Here is a 22,464-nt window from a genome sequence, read left to right as displayed (position 1 = left end):
AGCTACCAAAAAAATAAAATACTGGAGAATAAATCTCACTAGGGACACAAAAGACCTGTACAAAGAAAACTACAAAATGCTACTTCAAGAAACCATAAGAGAGCTACATAAATGGAAGAACATACCATGCTTGTGGATAGGAAGATTGAACATTGTGAAAATATCAGTATTACCCAAAGCAATCTATACATTCAATGCAATACCAATCCAGATCCCATCAGCATTCTTTAAGGATATGGAAAAACCAATCACTAAATTAATATGGAAAGGAAAGAGACCTCAGATAAGCAAAGCACTATTGAAGAACAAAGTAGGACATCTCACACTCCCAGATCTCAAAGTCAGCCACAATAGTCAAAACAGCCTGGTATTGGTACGATGACAGACACACAGACCAATTGAACAGAATTGAAAAGACAAAAATAGATCCATTGACCTATGGTCAGCTGATTTTTGACAAAGGGCTGAAATCCATTAAATGGGGAAGAGATGGTTTCTTTAACAAATGGTGCTGGGAAAACTAGATATCCATTTGCAGAAAAATGAAACAAGATCTGTACCACCATACACAAAAAGTAACTCCAGATGGATAAAAGACCTAAATGTGAAACCTGAAACTATAAAGTCCCTCAAAGAAAAACTAGGGGCAAATTTAGAGACCTTTATTAGAGGTCCTTATTTATGGCATGGGAGCTCTGGTGGCATAGGGCCTAAGGCAGGTGACTGCTAACCAGAAGGCTAGCAGTTCCAACCTAGCAGCCACTCTTTGAAAGGAAGGTTGAGCAATCTATTTCCATAGTGATACTGCCTCAGAAACCCAAGGAGGGGTTGCTATGAGCCAGATCCAAATCCACAGCAGTGAGCTTGGATTTTTTTTGTATTTATGGTATAAATAGACTGTTAAGCATAACCCAAAATGCACAAACAGCAGAAGATAAACTAGATGAATGGGACCTTCTAAAAATTAAATCTTTGTATGCTTCAAAAGACTTCTCCAAAAGAGTAAAAAGAGAACCTACAGATTGGGAAAAAATATTTGGCAACAGCATATCTGACAAGGGACTCACCTCTAAAATTTATAGAAAACTCCAACACCTCAACAACAAAAAGACAAAAAATCCAGTTAAAAAATGGGCAGAAGACATGAATAGACACTTCATCAAAGAGGATATTGAGGTGGGCAACAAACACATGAAGAAATGCTCACCATCATTAGCCATTTCCAACCAACTAACCAACCAAACTCATGTCATCTAGTTGGTCCCAACTCATAGCAACTCCTCCTTGAGTTTCTGAGACAATATCTCTACAGAAGTAGATTACCCAGTCTTCCTTCTAAGAAATGGCTGATTGGTTGGAACCACCAGCTTTCTGGTTAGCAGACAAATGCTTTAAGCACTACACCACCTCATTAGCCATTAGAGAAATGCAAATCAAAACAATCATCTCACCCCAGCATTAATAGCAAAGTCCAACAAGACAAAAAAATAACAAATGCTGGCAAGGATGTGGAGATATTGGGACTCTCTTAGACTGCTGGTGGAACTGTAAAGTCCACCACTGTGGAGATTGATATGGCGATTCCTTAAAATTTGGAAATAGAAATACTGTTTGATCCAGCAATCCCATTACTAAGTATATATCCTAAAGAAGTGAAAGCCAGGACATGAATAGATATATGCACAACCATGTTCATTGCAGCACTATTCACAATAGCAAACAGATGGAAACAACCTAAGTGTTCATCATTGGAGGAATGGATAACCAAACTGTGGTACATACATACAATGGCATACTAATCAACACTAAAGAATAATGTAGAATCTGCAAAATACCACATAGTGTGGGTGAACTTGGAGGACATTACACTGAGTGAAAGAAGTCAAAGAGGGACAAATATTGTTAGTGCACTATTTTAAAAAGTCAAAGAAAGGTTTATACATGGAAGGGAACTTTCTTTGTTGGTTACTAGGGATGGGATGGGGAGGGGGAATTCATAGATAGGTTTTGGGAAAAAAAAATTTATATACCAAAAATTATTAGTGGTTACCAGGGGTAGGAGGGATGGGGAAAGGGGAAGCTTTTGTCTGCAGGGCATTGAGTTTATGCTAACAGTGGTGGAATATTTTGGAAAAGGATAGCAATAATGATGGCACAATATGAAAAATGTCATCAATGTCCCTGAGATGTAAAGGTGGAAGTTATGTTGGTGAATGTCTTATTGTATATGTTTTCACAAGAAGAAGAAGAAGGACGAGGAGGAGGAGGAGGAGGAGGAGAAGAGGAAGAAGAAGGAGGAGGAGGAGGAGAAGGAGAAGAAGAAGAAGTACCTAGTTTGCTCAAGAAACATAGTTGTTAAAATAATTATTTGGATTCATCCTACAAACCAGTCATAGTGGTGGATGTGGTCTATTCTGGGAACACCTCTCTCCAATGGCTTGGGGACTATTCTGTGGCTACAGACTACAGCAAGGCTGTTCTGCCAAGCCAAGAAATTAAGCTAACTTGTCATTACCCAGGGATTTCCTGTTCAGTTGATGGGTTAAAATAAATACACCACTCAAAGTCCCTCCCATGCCCATCTCACACTCACTGAGTATATACAGTTCTGGTATTTCTGGAACCTGAGATATGTGTAAGGATGATTTTACAGTGGTTGAGATCATACAACTCCCTTCCCATCTCTCTACTCCATTCCACCCTGTGCCTTTCTGTGATTCTTTCACACTTGGGAGATAAAGGCCCGCGTGCTCCTTCAGATCTCAGTCTAGTCAGTCCCTTTGCTGGTGAAACAAATGCATATTTGAACAACCGTTGCATAAGACAAATGTTTTTGCCATATCAGTCCCATACTTTGCCGTTTACTGAGACAAAAACCCAAACCTAATGGTATTCAGCTTTTTGAAAGTATACTGGAACATGTGCTTCTATAAAATATTTAAGATACGAGGTGTAGACAAGAGGCTGGAACCAGCCACAAGCAGGTCCCAAAACAGATCCCCTCCCAAAGTAGTCTCTTCCACAAATTGGAGCTGGAGTGGGGCACTCATCAAGTATAGACTACAGAGCTTCAATCTACCAGGTGCTGCTCCAGTTACATGGGAGAAAGAGACTGTTTGAACTTCCATTGTCTCTTGCACCACAAATTTCAGAGGACATTCCTTACACAGATGCTTTAACACACTATACACACTGAAGGGTTCTATGACTTGGATATGACTGCAATAGTAGAACAACACAGAGCAGCAGTTTTCAATCTAGAGGACAGTCAAATCACCATGGATAGTTTTTTGAAGCTCTATTTCCTCTATTATGGAGAGAGAAGCTGTGTGTTTTGAAAAAGATTTTTAGTGATTGGGAGTGCTCTTGTCCCTCCTGCCCTACTTAGAAAGCCAATGACAGAGTTTCAGGGCCCATGGGATGGGGGAAGAGTTGTCCCTAGCCTAACCTGTACCTCTATGCAGGTCTCTACATGTACAACAGGCTGGAAGAAACCTTTTCTTTAGAAATAAGACCCTAATAATGTCTCCACTAATAGCTCATGGTCCTTGCAGTTTGGAAATTCTTTCTTCTGTCTACTTTAAATCCTTCCTTCTGTAAATTAAGAAGCCTGGTTGTGCAGTGGTTAAGTGCTTGCCTGCTAACCAGAAGAATGGCAGTTAGAACCCACAAGCCACTCCATAGGAGAAAGATGTGATAGTCTGCTTCCATAAAGATTATAGCCTTGGAAACCCTATGTGGCAGTTCTACTCTGTCCTGTAGGGTCATTAAGAGTCAGGATTGACTCCACAGCAATGGGTTTGGCTTTTTGGTTTTCTGTAAATTAAGGCCAGGATCTCAATCCTTTATTTAGTGGAAATAGTGAGTTGCTGATAACTGTCTCTCATAAAACAGCACATCTTCTTTAAGATTATTATTAATCACTCTCTAACCCAATAGGAAAACCCTGGATTGTTCTTAAAATCATTACTTCCTCTTCACCAAAAACACAATAAATTATTATTATTTTTAAAATTACTGCTTCCTTTTATGCCCTTTTTCAGAATGGCTACTTTTTCAGAATGGCTATATTTTCAGCAATTAAGTCTCTCCAATTTGTCTCAGTTATCAAAAGGCAGGCTCTTTAAGAAAAGTCTCATTATCAATTTGTTAAATCCCTTGACTATACTTAAAAAATACTCAATGAGAGATTAAAGTAAACTATCTCTACAGGCTCCAAATTGAGAAGTACATAGAAGCCATCCTGGCAGGCACCGGAACTCTGTGATTCAACTGTAAATCTCCAAATGGCAGATTAATTCTCTGATCTGATGCCTCACCCAGACCAGTCTTCTTTGGGATGTCACATGTCATTATGTCAATGTTACACAAACACACTGCAAAATAAAAGCTCATCCTGTAGACAGGATGGGCTCTCCTTCTCTATGGCACTTCCCACATCAACATAATACATGAAGCTTAATAGAATTTCCTATGAAAAGCATATTGTCTCAGTGCATTATCACTTTGAGACATGGTCTTGTGACCCAGAACAATGAGGAAACTGACTAGGAAAACACCCACATTTCATGGTGCTAATATGCCAGCACCAAGGACTTATCACAGGACAAAAGCAAACCCACCCACAGGTCCACCTGTCTTCTTAAGGGAGGACTTCAAGGGATTTCCTGTGATTACAGCAGATTGCAAAAAGCATATCTGGTCATTTCCTCTGAACTGAAGCCCTCTTGCAATGATAGGCCACAGCTCAGCAGCAGCAGGTTGGGTAATTGTATGATGCAGTCATATTCTGTTGACTTTGCAAAGGGGCAATGGTAGTTCTGTGGTATAATTCTCACCTTCCATATAGGAGGCCAGAATTGATTCCTGGCCAATGCACCTCATATATAGGTACCACTCTGTCACTGGAGACTTGCATACTGCCATAATGCTGAACATGTTTCAACAAAGCTTCCAGACTAAAATGGACTAGGAAGAAAGGCTTGGCATTCTACTTCTGAAAATCTGCTAATGAAAACCCAGTGGATCACAACAGTTCAATGGCATGAGGGACCCTATGAGTCAAGGGTCAATTCAATGGAAGCTAATAACAACATAAAGTTGTGACAATGTGGCACAAAGCCTTAGGGTGTATATGCTTCTGATGGAGAAATGGGAGTACTCCATCCTCACATAATATCATCTTCACGGTTTTGGTGCATGTGGGTGGTACTACCCTCATCCACATGTAGCACCATGTTGCTTCAAGCTAGTCTAAGCCAATTTAGCCATTCAAAACTGCAGGGTATTCTGGGAAAGACTAGGAAGCTCTAATAATTAGAGGTAAATGGAAACTATGTCTCCTTCCCAGTTGGTATGTTACAAAGAAGGCAAGTCTCAGACTGAATTCTGCAATATTTACACATTCTTAGCAAGCCTGCCAGACCATCGTAGAGCCTGTTCCTGCAAGAACAAGTCCATGCTCTCCATTAGTTCATATGCTGTGGTAGTTCAGTTTGTGTCAACTTGGCTGGACCTGGTTGAGTTGTTGGGCAGCTGGTGGTAGTTATTTCCCATGATGAGACTGGCAATCAACTCCATGGTGGGATCTACCACAAGCAGTTGAGTAGTTGCTTTAGGTATGTGGTCTGCTTCCCATCTATAAGAAGAAACTTTGGGAATGGTCTCTAGCTTATGGCACGCTTGGACCCTGCATGTAGCCATGTCGTTCAGCAGCCTGCCATGCTCTGCCAACCTTGGGACTTACAATGGACTTAAATTAATGGCCTGCCGTGTGGTTTGGTAACATCAGGACTGTGCCTTTTTATTTGTCAACCTTGGGTTTGTCAGCCTCAGCAGTTAGCAGTTGTCTGAGTAGAGACACCTCTAGCTCCAGTGGGCTGGGAGCAGGAGGGAGAGCTGGACCCCAAGATTGAGGGGCTTTCACCCAACCCCTAGAGCCTGGCATTTTGGACTTGGATTTAAAGCCTCCAAACTGTGAGAGAATAAACTCTTGTTTGTTAAGGCCATCCCATTTGTGATATATTCTTGTCAGAGCAGCACTAGGTAACCAGAACAGATGCTTTCAAAGGTTCACTTTGAAGCAAATAGAGCAATTCCCTGACAGCAGGACTTGCTAACCACCTTCAAGTTAAATCAGTAAAGCAAATCCTCCAATAATTGAAAGGGTTTGATTGTAAACCTGAGTCTGTTCCAGAGCTATGAGGCCCATCAGATTCTTATACTTCATTTATGCAAAGGCAGAGGTGGCTACTTATCTTTCTAACCAGTTTCCATTGAATTGATTCTGACTCATGGTGACCTCATGTGTGTCAGAGTAGAACTGTGCACTACAGGGTTTTCAATGGATGCTTTTCTGGAAGTAGATCACCAGGTCTTTCTTCTAAGGTGCTTCTGGGTAGGCTTGAACCTCTAACCTTTCAATTAGCAGCTGAGAGCATTGACCATTTGTACTAGCCAGGGACTCCCTTATCTTTCTAACCAACCATGTATCCGTATACCACTTATTCTCTAGAGGAACTTCTTTCTTTCTTTTTTTTTTTTTTTCTCTTTTAAACAGACATTTTATTGTGCTTTAGGTGAAAGTTTACACAGCAAATTCACTTTCCAATCCATAGTTCATATTTAGATTGTTCCATGACACTGGATGTAAACCCATCAGCACTCTCCGTATTTCCTCCCTGGGCTCCTCGTCTCCACACCTTCAGTTTTCCTGTCTTCTCATTTTTGGTTTTGGGCAAATGGGCCCTTTGGTCACTTAACTGTTTGTATTAAGGAGCACATTCTTCATGGGTTATATTGTTTTATAATCTCGTCTATTATTTGGTTGAAAGGTGGCCTCTGGAAGTGTCTTCAGTTTCAAGTTACAAGGCTGTCTCAGGGCAACAGTCTCTAAGGGTTCCTCTAGTCTCTTTCAGAGCAGTTAAGTCTGTTCTTTTAAAATTTTCTTTGAATTTGAGTTTTGTTCTACATTTTTTTACCTGCTCTAACTGGGACCTACTGTGGTCTTAAGAGTGGCTGGAGTGGTAGCTGGGCATCATCTAGTTCTTCTAGGCTGTGTGTCATGTGGGTCATTAGTCCTTTCTTTCTTTTTTTTTTTTTTTTTTTATTGTGATTTGGGTGAAGATTTACAGAGCAAATTCACTTTCTATACAGAAGATCACATGTCATTGATGACAGTTTACCACAATGCAACAGCTCCCCTCCCGCTTCCTCCCTATAGTTACCTGTTCCGAGTGACCATCCCTCCATACTCTCCTGCACCCTGAGCTGTCTCCCTGTCCATAAGCAGCCCTTCCTTCTCCCGTGATTGTTCTCTCCAGGGCATGTGTCTACTTGAGGTAAATGTTTAACTCACATGTCTGTACATTGTTTGGCTGGAAACCACAGGTGTGGGTTCAATTCCAGACCTGAAGGGCAGCTAGGGGCCATAGTCTCAGTGGTTCAACCAGGCTCTATTGGACCAGCAAACCTGGTCCCCACCTTCTTTTTTTTTTCAGAGGAACTTATTACTAACATTTCCTATGTATAAGTAATTTCTGGGCAGATTTAGGCGGTACAAGTTGAAACATTGGAAGTTCTTGCAGTAGTTGCCTATAGCATATGAATTCTTCCCCTGTGGAAGTGGATTAAAATTAAATTATATTTGCAAACATGTAAACATCAAAGTGTCTACACAAAAGTATATGAAATTATAGATGATAATATAAGTGTGTTTCCTTGGAAGGAAGGTTGGGCAATCTACTTATGTAAAGATACTGCCTCAGAAACACAAGGAGGGGTTGCTATGAGTTGGAGATGAGTCAACAGCACATAACAACAACACAACAATATAAGTGTGATGAGAAGGTTGAGGAGCTCCAGTGGCGTAGTATCTAAGGCATTTGACTGCTAACCAGAAGGCTGGTGGTTCAAACCCACCAGACACTCCTCAGAAGGAAGACTAGCCAATCTACTTGCGTAGAGATACTGCTTTGGAAACCCAAGGAGAGGTCGCTATGAGTCAGAACCAAATGAGAAGGCTGAGTGATACAGATGTTTGATCAGAGACTTGACTACAAATCCTGCTTTGTTCTTTGATCACCTTAATGAGCATCAATTTTGTCATCAATGAAAACATGAATGAAAGAATTTCTCTCTTTAGAGTTGGAGAATTAACTGAGATGATGTTTCAAAGCATCTAACTCAAACAGTACCTGGGTAAATTATAGCTATATTGTTAGTGTTCTTATAAGTAGCACAGGCTTTAGCTTCTGTTCAAATCTGTGCCCTCAAAAGGGTGGAGCATGGGCTTGCAAATTCTTCTCTGCTGCTTCCATAGGGCCTGTGTGGTCAGACAACAAGACCAGTACCCTAACACCATCAAGGAAGCACCAAATATGTCCATCAGGATTCATCCCCCTGGGCTTCCCAGCTCCCAGGGACACCTGCCTCACAAGCTCTCAGACTTATGGAGCCCAATCCCCCTGACTCCCATAGGTCAGACCCCCACAGAGCGCCATACCATGGCAGGTCCGCCCATCTCCTCGAAAGCCGATGGAGCACTCGCAGGAAAACTGCATCATGGGGCCAGGTCGGCACACTGCATTGGTGTCACACCCATGAGTGCTGACATAGCAGGGATTCTGAAGGGCATCAGGGGAGCCATCTGCAAAGGCAGAGACATTTAAACTTGATGAGTATTCAGGAACACTTGAAGGTTTCCTCTTTCTACAGAAAGTCAGTCACAACCAGTGACCAAGAACATGATCACCTATGAGCAGCACAAGGTCCTGAAACAGGGAACCAGTTGACTTCCCACATAACCTCCCTAGGGCAGGGGTCCAGGAGCTTCACCTCTCCAGCACACTGCCTGTTTTTGTAAATAAAATTCTATTGGAAACCAGTCACACCCATTTGCTTACACATGGTGTATGGCTCCTTAGGGGCTACAATAGAATGTTGTAGCAGAGACCATAAGGCTGCCAAACCTAAAATGGTTGTTATCTGGTCCTTTAAGAAAAAAATATGCCTAATTCTGAAGCCTAGAGCTCAGCTTTATAATGAGAAAGATATCTGCCTGCTTTTTGCTTTCTGGAGCTAAATTAAGGACAAACTTGGGTAAAAAGATAGATCCAAAAACTGAAAAAACAAAAAGACGTTAATACCTGGATCCCAAATATATATGCAGCCTAGCCTTAAGGGTGTGGATGACATGAAATATGACACTGAGCTGTGTAGCTCTCTAACACCACCTCCTGCCATTCAGTCAGAAGGCGCCTCCTCCAGACCACACACCCTTGATGTGCAATAAAGGCAGTGTGCTTTAGGCTTCAAGCCAATCAGGCATGTCTCTATTTCCTCAGGTACTGAGCACAGGGTCCTTTCAAGGCTAAGTGTTAGTGTGTTTTCAAAGCCCTGCCAAAGCTGGAGCCCTTGGATGGTGTGCTCTGTAAGGTAACTCAATAGGTTGGCATTCTTCAGGACAGTGGAAAGGCCTTCACTTACAAAGACAGAGACACTTAGGTTCTTCTAAGACTCAAAAACAAGATTATTTCTCTAACAGGAGATACCTAAGTATGTGTTCCTTCTTCTATAGACTGAGAGTAAGGGACTAAAAACAATACATACAGCAGAGATTTTAAACATGTGGGCACAGAGACACATATACACACATCGTGCTTGATGTAACTTGCCACCTTACTTACCCCTCACTGGACCAATGGAGTTGCTCAGTGCATATCGCAAGATCTTCTCGTCATGATTGTACAGGACAAACACGCTGTCCACTGAGAGTTGCTGGGTGCTAGGCAAAGCAGGCCGGGCCTCATCATGGGGGCACTGCTGGAAGGTGATGGTCTGTCGCCACTTATAGGTGTGGATGTGCGAGGGGGCAGCCCCATCCCGTTCAGGCTCAGTCACAGTGTACTCCCGAGTAGAGGAGGATGTGATCACTGGGGGTAAAGGCAGGGGACAAGGCAAGAAAACAGAGAAATCTTTAAGGACATGTGATACATAATATAGAACTTTAAGATAAACAGCTGTCCTCCCTGCTGATGATGCTACCAGATGGAAGGGCAGGTTTATCAGGCTAAATTAGAAGATTCAGTTCTAGGTAGCAATGCTTTCTGTTCCTGAGATTTCCCATGGTTACTGGTACTACTCGCATTACTAAATTTGCTGCTTTTTCTTATTCAATTATTCTGGAAAAGTTCCTAATACTCCCAGGACTAACCAAGGGGCTATGGTCTGATAGAAAGAGCACAGACTTGGGAGGAGATAAATCTGAGTTCACAGATCCCTGCCACAGTTGTGACCATGGGCTAGTAACTTCTTAAGCTTCAGTTCCTTTTAAAAAGTGGGTTTGGGCAGATGAAACTGTACGCAAAATTTCTAGAACTGACTAAGCTAGTAACAAACATAGCATTGTTCATGAAAATAGTACAGAATCAGGCAATGTTTGGTTCTATTATACATAGGTCACTATGAGTTGGAGCTGATCCAACAGCAGCTAACAACCACAACCACCACAACAATATTACTACTAATACAAACTACCATCTACTGAGCATTTACTATGTGACTAGCAGCTGCTGCTTTATATAGGTCATCTAATCTAGGATTCAATAAACAATGGTTGATGTACACAATCCTAGATTAAGCAGTCTAAGATGTAAAAAATGAGAAATTAAGTGGGCATTTTTCAGCCAACTTCTGAAAAATTACTGAAGTACTATGACCAAACCTCAACATAGAAGAGACAGTCTTCCCCAATTAGAAGTCTGCTATTCACTTTTTCAATAAAACCCACAACCTCCTATTAAAATATATATATATATAAGATTCTTTATATTTCTGTGCTCTGTGGCAGTTCTCTCCATATTACAAAATCTAGAAAGTAAATGAAAGAATAGTTTGAGCTGCTGTCTCTTTCCAGCTCCATGCGTGGGGCTGCCAGAAACACCATTTGGTTGCAGGCAGACTGCAGGTTTGGGTCCTGTTTGCTTCCCACTCCTTTCCCCCCCATGCTCATTCCCTCAAAGGAGAAGCCTAACCAAGCTATAAAGCCTTGGATAATTGGTACTACCTTTCTGGACTGCAGTTTAACAAGAGCCTTTAAAAATTCATATTGTTTGACCCATCACTTCTATTTCTAGGAACTGAGTCTTAGAAAGGAATCATGAATTTGGCCATGATTTATGATGAAGACGTTTACTTCAACATATTATGAGGGGGGAAAATAGGAAATAATCTAAGCTTTACAAAATAGGAGAATGGTTTAAATTAATAGCCATACAGTAAAATACTACAGATTCATTAAAAAGTATTTTCAAAGTCTGCTTAATGAAACTATAAAACATTCATGATTTCATATTAATTGAAAAAGAGAAAAATGTGGTATGACTACAATTTTATTTAAATAAAAACTATACACTTGCCTCTAGATTATATAACATTACATAAATGTTAAATTTTGATTTTGATAAATGTACTGTGGCCATGTAAGAAAATATTCTGGATCTCAGGAAAAACACATGAAGTATTTAGGATGAAGGATCATGATGTTTACAACTTACTCTCAAATGATTAAAAAAAATACATATATACATAATTTTTTATATGTGTGTGTGTATAAATGTATGTATAGTGGCACAAATGGTTAATGTACTTGGCTGCTAACTGAAGGTTGGCAGTTCAAATCCACCAAGAGTTGACTTGGAAGACACACCTGAAGACCACTGTCTGAAAAATCAGTCATTAAAAACCCCTATGAGCACAGTTCTAATCTGACACACATGAGGTTACCACGACTCAGAATCAACTCCAGGGCAATTGGTTGGTTGGCACGTAGATATACATATATAGAGAGAGAGAATGATAAAGTAAATGTGGCAAAATGTTAGCAGGTAGAAGTGGGTAAACTATTTGTGGAAATCTTTGTATTATTTTCAACTTTTGTGTAAGTTTGAAATTGTTTCAAAATAAAAAGATTAAAAACTACATATAAATGTATATTATAATTGAACTATTATTTTAAAAATATATATGTTGGGGGAAAGGCTGGGAGGAAATATACTTAAATTGAATAATGATTATCTCTAGGTTTTACAAATATGTTAAGTTTATTTTCTTTTTTGAACTAAACCATCTGCCACACATGTGTACTATTTCTCATTTCACACCCAAGAAGAATGAAGCCTGGCTGGCATCCTCGGTGGAGCAGTGGATGCCCTCACCAGAGGGGGAGTAGTGGTAGAGCTCCGTATAGGGCTCTATATGAACAGAGGAGCCGAACACAATCTGTGGCACATGGCCCTCCAGCTCCGTGTCAATGGTCAGGTGCCCATGCTCATCGATGCCACTGAACTGTTGCTTGACGACCAGCTTGCCTGGATGCCCCACAAAGGTTACCTCAGTCTGCCGGGTGAACTCGCCACCTGTAAAACAAGATCTGTTTTATGAGTGTGCATCAGCTCATTCCCAGGTCAACATCCACGGAAGTCCACTGAACTCTTCCTGCCCACCCGGGGCTGACCCTATGGTCACTTAGGAGGAAATAGATAGTGGTGATGGTTGCACAACATTGTGAATGTAATTAATGCCATTGAAAATTTAAAGTGTAAAATTCAGTGGTTGTACACTTAAAAAATGGTTAAAATGATAAATTTTGTGTTGCATATTTTACCACAATAATAAAGAAAAATACAATGCCAGGCCATCTCAGTTGATGTGTATTGAGGAAAAAGTTATGTGATCATTTACCTCAACCTCTTATTTCAAGGGAAAAAATACAGGATTCTCTATCTATAGACATAAAGGAGCCACAACATGCTTAACATTAAGTGGTCTGCCTACATGGGGCTCCATTTCCATTCACCCCCAGATCCTCTGGGTAGCCCACTGATCTTCATGTAGGATATGAATTACCAGTGATGCTGAACCCATTCTTGAATTCATCCTGCTCCACAGCAAACATCCATCCGATGATGCCTCCCACGGGGGCCAGGGGAAGCAAGGAATACCCCAGAGTGTCAGGAATGGTGCTGATAGCCGTGTAGGAACGTCCATGGTTCATCACAACGTAAGAGTGGAGGTCAGTATTCTCAAAGACAACTGGTGCCTGGCTGTGCCCCACAAAGATCCTTCCCTTCACTTTGCCATTAACTCGCTGAGGGGAACCTGAGTGAGAAACAAATAAAGGTGGAAGATACTGCTATCAAGTCAGCCTTTCAAAAAAAAATTAGTATGTCTGTTATGACTTGAATCTATTCATCTATTCATGAAGAGGCACAACAACACTGGCATAAGTGGCTCTGAAATAAATGAAAGTAGTTTTACTTCCCAAGAGCAAACTTGGGCCTTCAAAATCCCAATGACCTTGCCTCTCTTCTATGCTGACTTATACTAGCACTGTGAGCTGCTATGTGAGCAAGGAATTTCAGGGGCAAATAAAACAACTTCAGAAGGACAATATCATGGATTATCCAGAAACAGGGTGACTATATAATTTATCACTTTGGTAAGTAAAAGGGGTAAAATTAGTGATTTCACTGGGACAACAGGGCTAAACAGGGGTGTACCTAGGGAGTGAGGGACATTTGGTGGTCCGTTCTGTAACATACCACCTTATTAAGCATCTCTAACTCAAAAATAATCCAAGATTAGGATAGGCAGTCTGAGTACTGGAGCTTCATCCAGCCCAATCGAGGGCATTGGTAAACATCGTAGGCCATGCAAACATGTCCTCTGAACCTGAACTTGCTTGGTGGAATACTTGTGTTTGTTGTTGACTGTTTCCTTTAGACAATTGGGGAAATGTCAGTGGGGCCTACTATGGCAAATTTAGTGGCTTTCTTAACAAGTTGTCAAACAGTGGCAACATTTTTGTTTAAAAAATATATATTAATAATAAATGTTAGCACATACATGGGAAAAATGTGAAGAGATGTACACAAAACTGTTTAACAGAGTTAATTTAGGGCAACACAATCAATTTCATTTTCTATACTATATATTTGTATAATGTTTGAATGTTTGTAACTTGAACATATTATTGTTTAATCAGAAAAAAAAAAAGATCTAAAGAAATTAATTTGCTCTTGTTGCATTCAAAATAGAGAATGAAGGTTACCATGTGACCCATCATTCCTAGCTCCTAGCATATAATTGAAAATATATGTCCATGTAAAAACTTGTACATGAATACATGAATAGCAGCATTATTCATAACATCCAGAAAGAGAAACGATCCAAATATCTATCAACTGATAAATGGGTAAAAAAAAAATGTAGTATAATGGAATATTGCTTGGCTAGGAAGAGGAATGGAGTTATGAAGCAAGATGGATGATCCTTGAAAACATTATTCTGAGTGAAAGAAGGCAGATGCAAAAGGACAAATATTGTATGATGCCCTTATATGAAATGTCCAGAATAGGCAAATCTATAGAGACATAAAGTGGCTTAGTGGTTGCCAAGGGCTGGGGAATTTGAGGGAATCAAGAATGACTATTAATGGGTTCCTTTATAGGGTGAAGAAAATGTTCTAAGATTAGATAATGTGTATAGCTACACCACTTTGTGAACACCCTGAAAACCACTGTATTTTATACTTTAGAAGCATATGAAAATTATCTAAAAAGAAACTGAGGGATAGAATAAGAGGTACAACAAAGGTTACCTTGGGCTATTAAGGTCTGAGGTAGAGTTAAATTCTGTCAGTTACTGATGGTACTTATCTTCTTTCTCTTCCTAATTATAACTTACTAGAGATAAGAATTTCATTCCCAATTCCCTCCCTGGTCATGAAAGCATTTTGCACATTGTCAGTTCTCAGTAATGCTTGTTGAGTAAACTCTAGACAGATAGGTTCACACCCAGGCATGGTCACAGATAGTCTGATGACATTTTGCTCTATTCAAAGTATCCAAGCTGCCAACCAGGGCCACTGACAAGCCACAGTATACCTGGCACAGAGTAATCCTGCACACAAGTACATAGATTTTGTCACTCTACTGGGTAGTGCTGAAAAGTTAACAGACTAACAAAAAAAAAAAAAAGAAAGAAAGAAAGAAAAGAAAACTAACCCCAGGAATAATTACAGAAATATGCAATAAAGCCAAGTTCAGGAAACCAAACAAATTTCTTTCCACCCATCTTTGAATAAGAAACATCTTTAAAAAGTAGTAAGAATCCAACAAATATTTAATCACAAAACTATTATGTGGTAAGTATGTCAAAATATGAGCAGAACAGCTTGTTATATCTAAGCTTGCTGCCCAAAACAAACATCACAAGCTCTGATATTTGGCCTGCAAAGAGCTAATGAGGTTGCTCTCTAAGAAAACTTTTTCACTGTGCATTTTGGAAGCTTCTCCCAGGATGGGAGAGGCATCAAAGGCAAGCCTGAAACAAAGGAGCAGAGGCATACCATCCCTGGGTGGTGAGTTTGAGAAGAAAACAGAAAATACATTTAAAGAAGGTAAAAACATATTAAATATAAAAAATAAATATTAAATTTAATAAAATGTTATTAAATTTAATAAAATATTAAATTTCTTCTCTAATAAAAAAACTAACTGTCATCAAGTCAATGCCAACTCATAGCAACCCTATAGGACAGAGTAGAACCACCTCACAGGGCTTCCAAAAGCAGACTGTATCATTTTTCTCTGACAGAGCTGTTGGTACATTCAAACCATTGACCTTTTGGTTAGCAGCCAAATGTTTTAACCACTATGCCACCAGACCTTATCTAAATATGACCCAGAAAAAAACTTTTTTTTTAAAAGCAAATTAAAATTATAACTGATTTAACTATAGCTATGGCAGATGATCTGAAAAATTGAAGATATTCTTCTAGTCCCATTTTATTCTGTTAAATATTCAAAGAAACTGAAGTTTTCCTTTAAATACACAATAAAAATTACCTGTGACACATGGTGTCAGAGGGGACAAATGATTACTATGGTGGGGTTGATTTTTTTTTTTTTTGGCTTGGTTTTAATTCTGATATATAACTCCAGGTTCTCATAGGTCAGAGTCTGTGGGTGGTGTAAACAGTTAAGCACTCAATTACTATTCAAAAGATTGGTGTTCAGCTACCCTCCCCCCATCTAGAAGTGTGTCGGAAGAAAAGCCTGGCAATCTATTGAAAAATTAGTCATTAAAAACCCTGTGGAGCATTGTTCTACTTTGAAACACTTGGGGTTGTCATGAATTGATATCAACTCAAGGTCATCTAGTTTGGTATTTTGGAGGGTTTTTGCCTCATAGCTCTAACTCTCTGAGTAAAATGATATTCCGTAACCTTATACCAACAGGTTTCTTCTGATCATCATTTTAGACTTAGCTCCAGAATTGGTTCTATGCTCTAGAATTAATTGTGTTGCAGGCCTTATGCTTCACCACAATATGATTTCAGAGGCATGGGTGGGGAAGATCATTGGAATAAACTTTCCCCACTATAACTCTGGTCTAAGTTAGCTCTCTGTGGTTTCACAGCCATTAAGACAGATCCATGAACAATACTTAATATAATTTGGGACACTCTTAGAACAGAGGCATAAAAGAGGTTTGAAAGAAACTGAGCAAAATGAGAAACATAAACAATTCCTGGTCTAGGTTGTGTAATTTTGATACTTCTCCTCATGCCACAGGAATATTTTTGTTTTGTTTTGTTTTTGTTTATAATTTTTATTGGGATTTGGATGAAAGTTTACAGAGCAAATTCATTTTCCATACATCAGTTCACAAACACTTTGTCTCATGACATTGACTGCAATTTCCCACAATGCAACAGCTCTCTTCCCACTTCCTTCCCATAGTTACCTCTTCTCTGTGTCCTTCCCTCTCATGCAACTCATGCACTCCTGCCCCCTGAGTTGTCTCCTTGTACGTACACAGCCCTTCGATTCTCCCATGATTGATCTCTCCAAAGAGTGTATCTAGCTAATGTATTTACATATCCAGCTCATATTTGGCTGGAAGTCATGGGAGTGGGTTCAATTTCAGACCTGAAGGGCAGCTAGGGGCCATAGTCTCAAGGGTTCCACCAGGCTCTGTCACACCAGCAAACCTGGTCCTTTTGTTTTTTAATGATTTTGAGTTTTGTTCCACATTATTCTCCCACTTTATCTAGGATCTCCTGCACTAATCCCCCTCCAAGTGGTTAACAGTGGTGGCTGGGCACCATCTAGTTCTTCAGGTCTCATAGTCATATAGGTTAAGGATAGCCAAGTGTAACAGTTGCTTGGACTAATTGTTTACATGCATCTTTGGTTTTCTTCATTCTTCTTTGCTTTGGATGAGGAGAGACCCATCATTGCATCTAGATGCACGCTTGCAAGCTTTTAAGATTCTAGTCACTACTCAACAAAGTAGGATGTGCACAATGTTTTTGTATAGTATGTTATGCCAATTGACCTTGATGTCCCCTCGACCATGGTCCTGATCCCATAGGTCCAACTACTTGCTCTCTCCAGGTAGCTGGCTGTGCCCAAGAAGTGACTACAATCTTGTCCCTTGTCAGCTCTACTATATAACTGGAAATTCTTATAGAACATACAAATACACTTGTAGAAACATTGTCTGCCAATCCTATACATGGTCATGGGCACACTTCCCTACAAGCAGTTTTGAAGATGGGCTCCAAGTGGCTGTCACCTCAGAGATGGAGAAATTGCACAGAAAGAGACCTCATCATCTCAGGAAAATGGACATTCCATGATGGATGCCCATTACTGAATTATGAGGAGAACTAGGGAATGAGAGATGTAACAACACTGACATACTAAAAACACATAATTCCAGAGATTTGGTCAAAGTAACATTTAGAAACAATAGCTAAACAAAAACTCCATCACCTGCCTCCTCCTTTCCCCATAAATTTAACATAAAAAAACAACTTACCTTCGGCCACACATTGTCTGCCATTCCCTGTATAACCAGCAACACAGCTGCAACAAAAACCAGTTGTGTAGTCCCTGCACTCTGCATGTACAGAGCACTGGTGTCTGTTGTTGGCACATGTCTGCCGGGAATCAGTGTTGTAGCTGAAAACTAATTAGAGAAAACAGTACACCTGTAAGTGTCTCAGTCAACTACAGGTATATCACACAGGTACATGGCAGGTCCACAGGAATTCCCACCTATTTTAGGCAAGCTAAGGAACAAGAGACTTACCATATAAGACTACAATCCATTGCATGTAGCTACTTAAATAGTAATGGGACTCCATTACTCAAACAACCCAGGCAAATGGGTCTAAACAGTTCAAGAAATCACAAGGCTGAATTATTAAAAATTGCTATAATTTAATGTATCACTAGATCAGCTTCCATTCCATATCAATCTTAGCATGTTATTCACCTAATATGGCCTGAAAGATCAGGGAAATCTTTAAATATTTTTAAAAAACATTTTTTGTCCTATTTCTTCCCAAGGGATAACTCATGACCTCTTATGTGCAAAAGCTAAAAGGAAACAAGGAAAAAAGAATTTTTCTCTATTTCAAAGTTCTACCTTCCAGGTTCATTTTATTAGAATTATCAATTAGCTCATTAGATTTAATAATCCAGAGCAAATTAGTATGAGATGTAGTTCAAAAGCACAAGATGGGATGGACTTTTAAAGGGAACAAAAATCCAATTTACAATTGACTGATATGAGTGAAAATAAAGTAACATTTAACCCCAGGTAAATTCTAGTAATCTTATATATTCAGAAAGGAATTTCCAGCACATATAAAGATGGCCTACGGAGCTGAGAACACTTGGACCCTGAAATGAACATAGGTGGTGCCACTGATTACATAAGCTTCAGCTGTGTACCTAGCTTTTCAGTGGGTCCATTATGAATATCTGTGGTGACCACTCACATAACACCAGGTATATACTCCAGTCTTTGGAAGACTGACCTTTTGAATAAAAACAGTGAAAAAATGGGAATAGAGAGACAGAAAAACATCTGTTTTAGATACATTTTGTATCAAATAATACACAGTCATAAATTTTGGGGGAAGATATGGTTTTGTTTAAATGTCATTTGTGATTGCTTGTGAAATGAAGATTTCAGAGAGGCCTAGATAGCTTGGAAACAGGATGAGATATGTAGCTCAACTTCTGCAAGTAAAAACACCTAACACATCTCAGGGAACTAATGTTGAAACCTGGCTGTAAGAGGCAGATGGTCACGTGCTAAGAGATGTTGGTGCAGCAAAGAATTCAAGTTGCATGTATATTGGAGGAGTCCTGAGCTGAACTCATCTCCTTATTCTGTCACCCAATGGCAATGTCTCTATTTCTGTGCCTATTTCCTCCCTTCTGAAGTAGCGCACTACTCCTTGCCACCAGATCTTGTCCATACTTTGGACACTCAATAAGAACAAAAATTTGTGATTATTGCCAAGAGATAAATCAGAACAAGTAATGAGAAATAAAAATGAGTGAATAATGTGGATGGACCATGCTTTTCTCAGGGCCTTATGAAAACTTCATAATAGAAGCAATAATGACCGATCCTTGGGTTTCTGAGGTGGCGTCTCTATGAAAGTAGATTACCCAATCTTTCTTCCACGGAGTCGTTGGTGGGTTTGAACTGCCAGCCTTCTGGCTAGCAGTCAAATGCCTTAGGCACTATGCCACCATAGCTCCCAATAAAGAGTCTTAGTCAATATCATTTAAATGCTTAGACAATCCCATTTATATTAATTTTAATGAATTATAAAGTAACCTAAAAAGAAAAAAGATAATGAACACAGTTTAGTTTGAGAAAACATGCTATGGTTCAAACTGTTTGCCTTTAACAAACCCAAACCAAACTCACTGCCATCAAGTCAATTCTGACTTATAGTGACACCCATTGGGTTGCTGAGGCTGTAAATCTTTATAGAACTAGATTGCCTCATTTTCCTCCTGTGGAGCTGATGGGTTTGAACCACTGATTTTCCGATTAGCAGCCAAATATCTTACCCACTACTTCACCAGAGCTCCCTGTTTTCCTTTAAAATGTATCAAAAATCTTATACAATAGACTATCAGACACTGAACTGTAAAAGCAGCTTTAAAAGAGGATCTACCTCATCCAGAGCAAAGAAGAATGAAGAAAACCAAAATTCATGGAAACAATTAGTCCTAGCTACTGGTATACCATCTGATCTGCAGTCTATAAGACTACTGAGACCAGAAGAACTAGATGGTGCCTGGCTACCACGGTCATCCACTTGGAAAGGGATCTATCTAGGAGATCCTTGATAGAGAGGGAGAACAATATGGTACAAAACTCAAAATCATTTGGAGGAAAATAAAAAAGGTGGGGAGATGAGATTTGCTGGTCTGATTGATAGAGCCTGGTGGAACCATTGAGACTACAGCCTCTAACTGCCGTTCAGGTCTGGAATTGAACCCACACTTGTGGTTTCCAGCCAAACAAAAGACAGGCATGAGTTGAACATTTACCTCAAGTAGATACTCTCCTTGGAGAGAACAATCATGGGAGAAAGAAGGGCTGCTTATACACAGGGAGACAGTTCAGGGGGCAGAAGTCCATGGAGGGATGGACACAGGGAAGAGGCAACTATGGGGAGGAAGTGGGAGGGGAGCTGTTGCATTGTGGTAAACTGTGGTCAATGTCATGAGACAAAGTATATGTGAACTGATGTACGGAAACTGAATTTGCTCTGTAAATCTTCACCTAAATCACAACATAAATAAATAAATAAGATATTCTATACTCTTTATCTTTACAAACCAGCTCTGAAAGTGATATGAACTGTGAGGAGAAATAACCAACCATTCTAATTCCAAAGCCAAGAGGAAATAAATGCAAAGATAAGCTACTTAAACAGCCAAAGGAACTTCTAAAATGTTTTTTTCAGGTGGATGAATATATTTCTGGTCTTAGAAGTCACAAAGAAGAAAATCTAACTTTCACAATAATTCTAAAGTACTTTTCTCTTGAAAACAGATAAAATGAAAATGTACTCAAAAGTCTCCAGAGCCACAACCGTAATCCCAAAAGATTATTTGGGTTCTTAGAAATTATCAGGCCTATACACCAATCCTCTACAACTGTGAAAATTCAGCCATTGCTTCCCCAGGTTCTCATCCTTACAAATCACCATATAATGCACACAACTCACAGTCCATTCAACAGTACTCCTATCTGAATACCCAAGTGTCTGAAGATGTACCAAATGCAACTTAAAAGGTCTTACCAACTTCGGTCTCCTGAACTTCATCCACATCTATCACCTGTGGGTGTTTCTGGGGAAACCTCTCCACCGGTAATTGAAAAGATCTAGTCTTCACTGTGGGGAATTCAGGGGTGCTCTCAGTTGCTGTGCGGCGTGAGTAAAGTACACTTGGCACATGATATGTGTCAGTATCTCTCCTTCCCAGAGTCTTGTAGGGGAAGGTTGTGGTGGCCACATCCTCCAGGCCCAGCCTCGTCACCAGGGCATAATCTTCATCCTCTTCTTCATACTCTGCTCCATCATCAAGTCCATGGTTCATGTCAGCATTTACCACACCACTGGCTGTGGCTGGACTCCCAATCTCAAACACCCAGACACCCTGCTGCCCTGAATTGCTGCTCCTAGAGGGAAGGACAAGCCTTTTAGAAATAAGCCAACAACCCACAAAAAGCACCCACCATCCAAACAGGAGCAGCAAATGAGATATGTGTCCATGTGAAACCCATTACCTGCTTCCCCTACATCAGTCACTAGAGAGTGAGCTGAGCAGATACAATCATGTCGGGTCATCAAGGAGCTGAGACCTTCCTGGACTATTCTGTGAGGATGTATCCAAATAGGCACAGCCTTTGCAATGGCTTACCCTCAGTTATTGGAGACTTGCTGTCCAGGCCTTAATATTTTATTTTAATCAATTGGTCCCAATCATTTGTTAAATGTCCTATCATTTAAACAACCTGTTGACTATTCACTTCCCATAGCATGGTTTATTAGAAATACCAACTCTATTAGCTGAAGGATCTTGGACATGTCTATTTACCTTTCTGTGGTCAAAAGGTGTTTTTGTTGTTGTTAGGTGCCATAGAGTTGGCCTGACTCATAGCAACCCCATGAACAACAGAATGAAACACTGTCTACTCATGCTCCATTATGTTTAAGTCCATTGTTATAACTGTCAAACAACATGATAACCTGAATTTCCATCATTTCCACCATTTTTACTATTCTTAAACATCTGTGATTGGAAAATACTCCTATTAGAAATTATATAAAATGATCAGATGGAAATAAATAAAATGGACAGAGAGAACATGCCTTTACTCAGAATGGCTTTTGGGAGAAAATTGAATAAAAAAATTGGGGTGGAATGGAGAATGAAGAATCAAGAAAATCTTGTAGAAATGGGACAACTACTCAACATGCCTTCTTCAGACTCAAGTAAAGGCAATGGTGCGTAGAAGGTTGTTGTACTAACTCATGCCAACCAATTGTTAAATTAGTACTTGTGAGCC

At 39.9% G+C, this 22,464-nt stretch overlaps 1 protein-coding gene across 1 annotated transcript in view; it reads right to left on the bottom strand.

The window, feature by feature from the left end:
- The window catches only part of NID1 (nidogen 1), a 225,261-nt gene that overhangs the window by 104,529 nt on the left and 98,268 nt on the right, over nucleotides 1-22,464 (bottom strand). The window contains exons 4-9 of the mRNA XM_007958156.1: nucleotides 21,194-21,573; nucleotides 17,890-18,039; nucleotides 12,907-13,158; nucleotides 12,216-12,416; nucleotides 9,687-9,932; nucleotides 8,504-8,647 (exon numbers count right to left, since the gene is read on the bottom strand). Coding sequence (XP_007956347.1) covers nucleotides 8,504-8,647; nucleotides 9,687-9,932; nucleotides 12,216-12,416; nucleotides 12,907-13,158; nucleotides 17,890-18,039; nucleotides 21,194-21,573 — 1,373 coding nt within the window. The remainder of the gene's footprint in view (nucleotides 1-8,503; nucleotides 8,648-9,686; nucleotides 9,933-12,215; nucleotides 12,417-12,906; nucleotides 13,159-17,889; nucleotides 18,040-21,193; nucleotides 21,574-22,464) is intronic.

Source organism: Orycteropus afer, unplaced genomic scaffold, assembly GCF_000298275.1.
Source record: "Orycteropus afer afer isolate SDZICR_OR568_19922 unplaced genomic scaffold, OryAfe1.0 scaffold00858, whole genome shotgun sequence".
Lineage (NCBI taxonomy): Eukaryota > Metazoa > Chordata > Mammalia > Tubulidentata > Orycteropodidae > Orycteropus > Orycteropus afer.
This window is presented reverse-complemented; position numbering and strand designations above follow the sequence as displayed.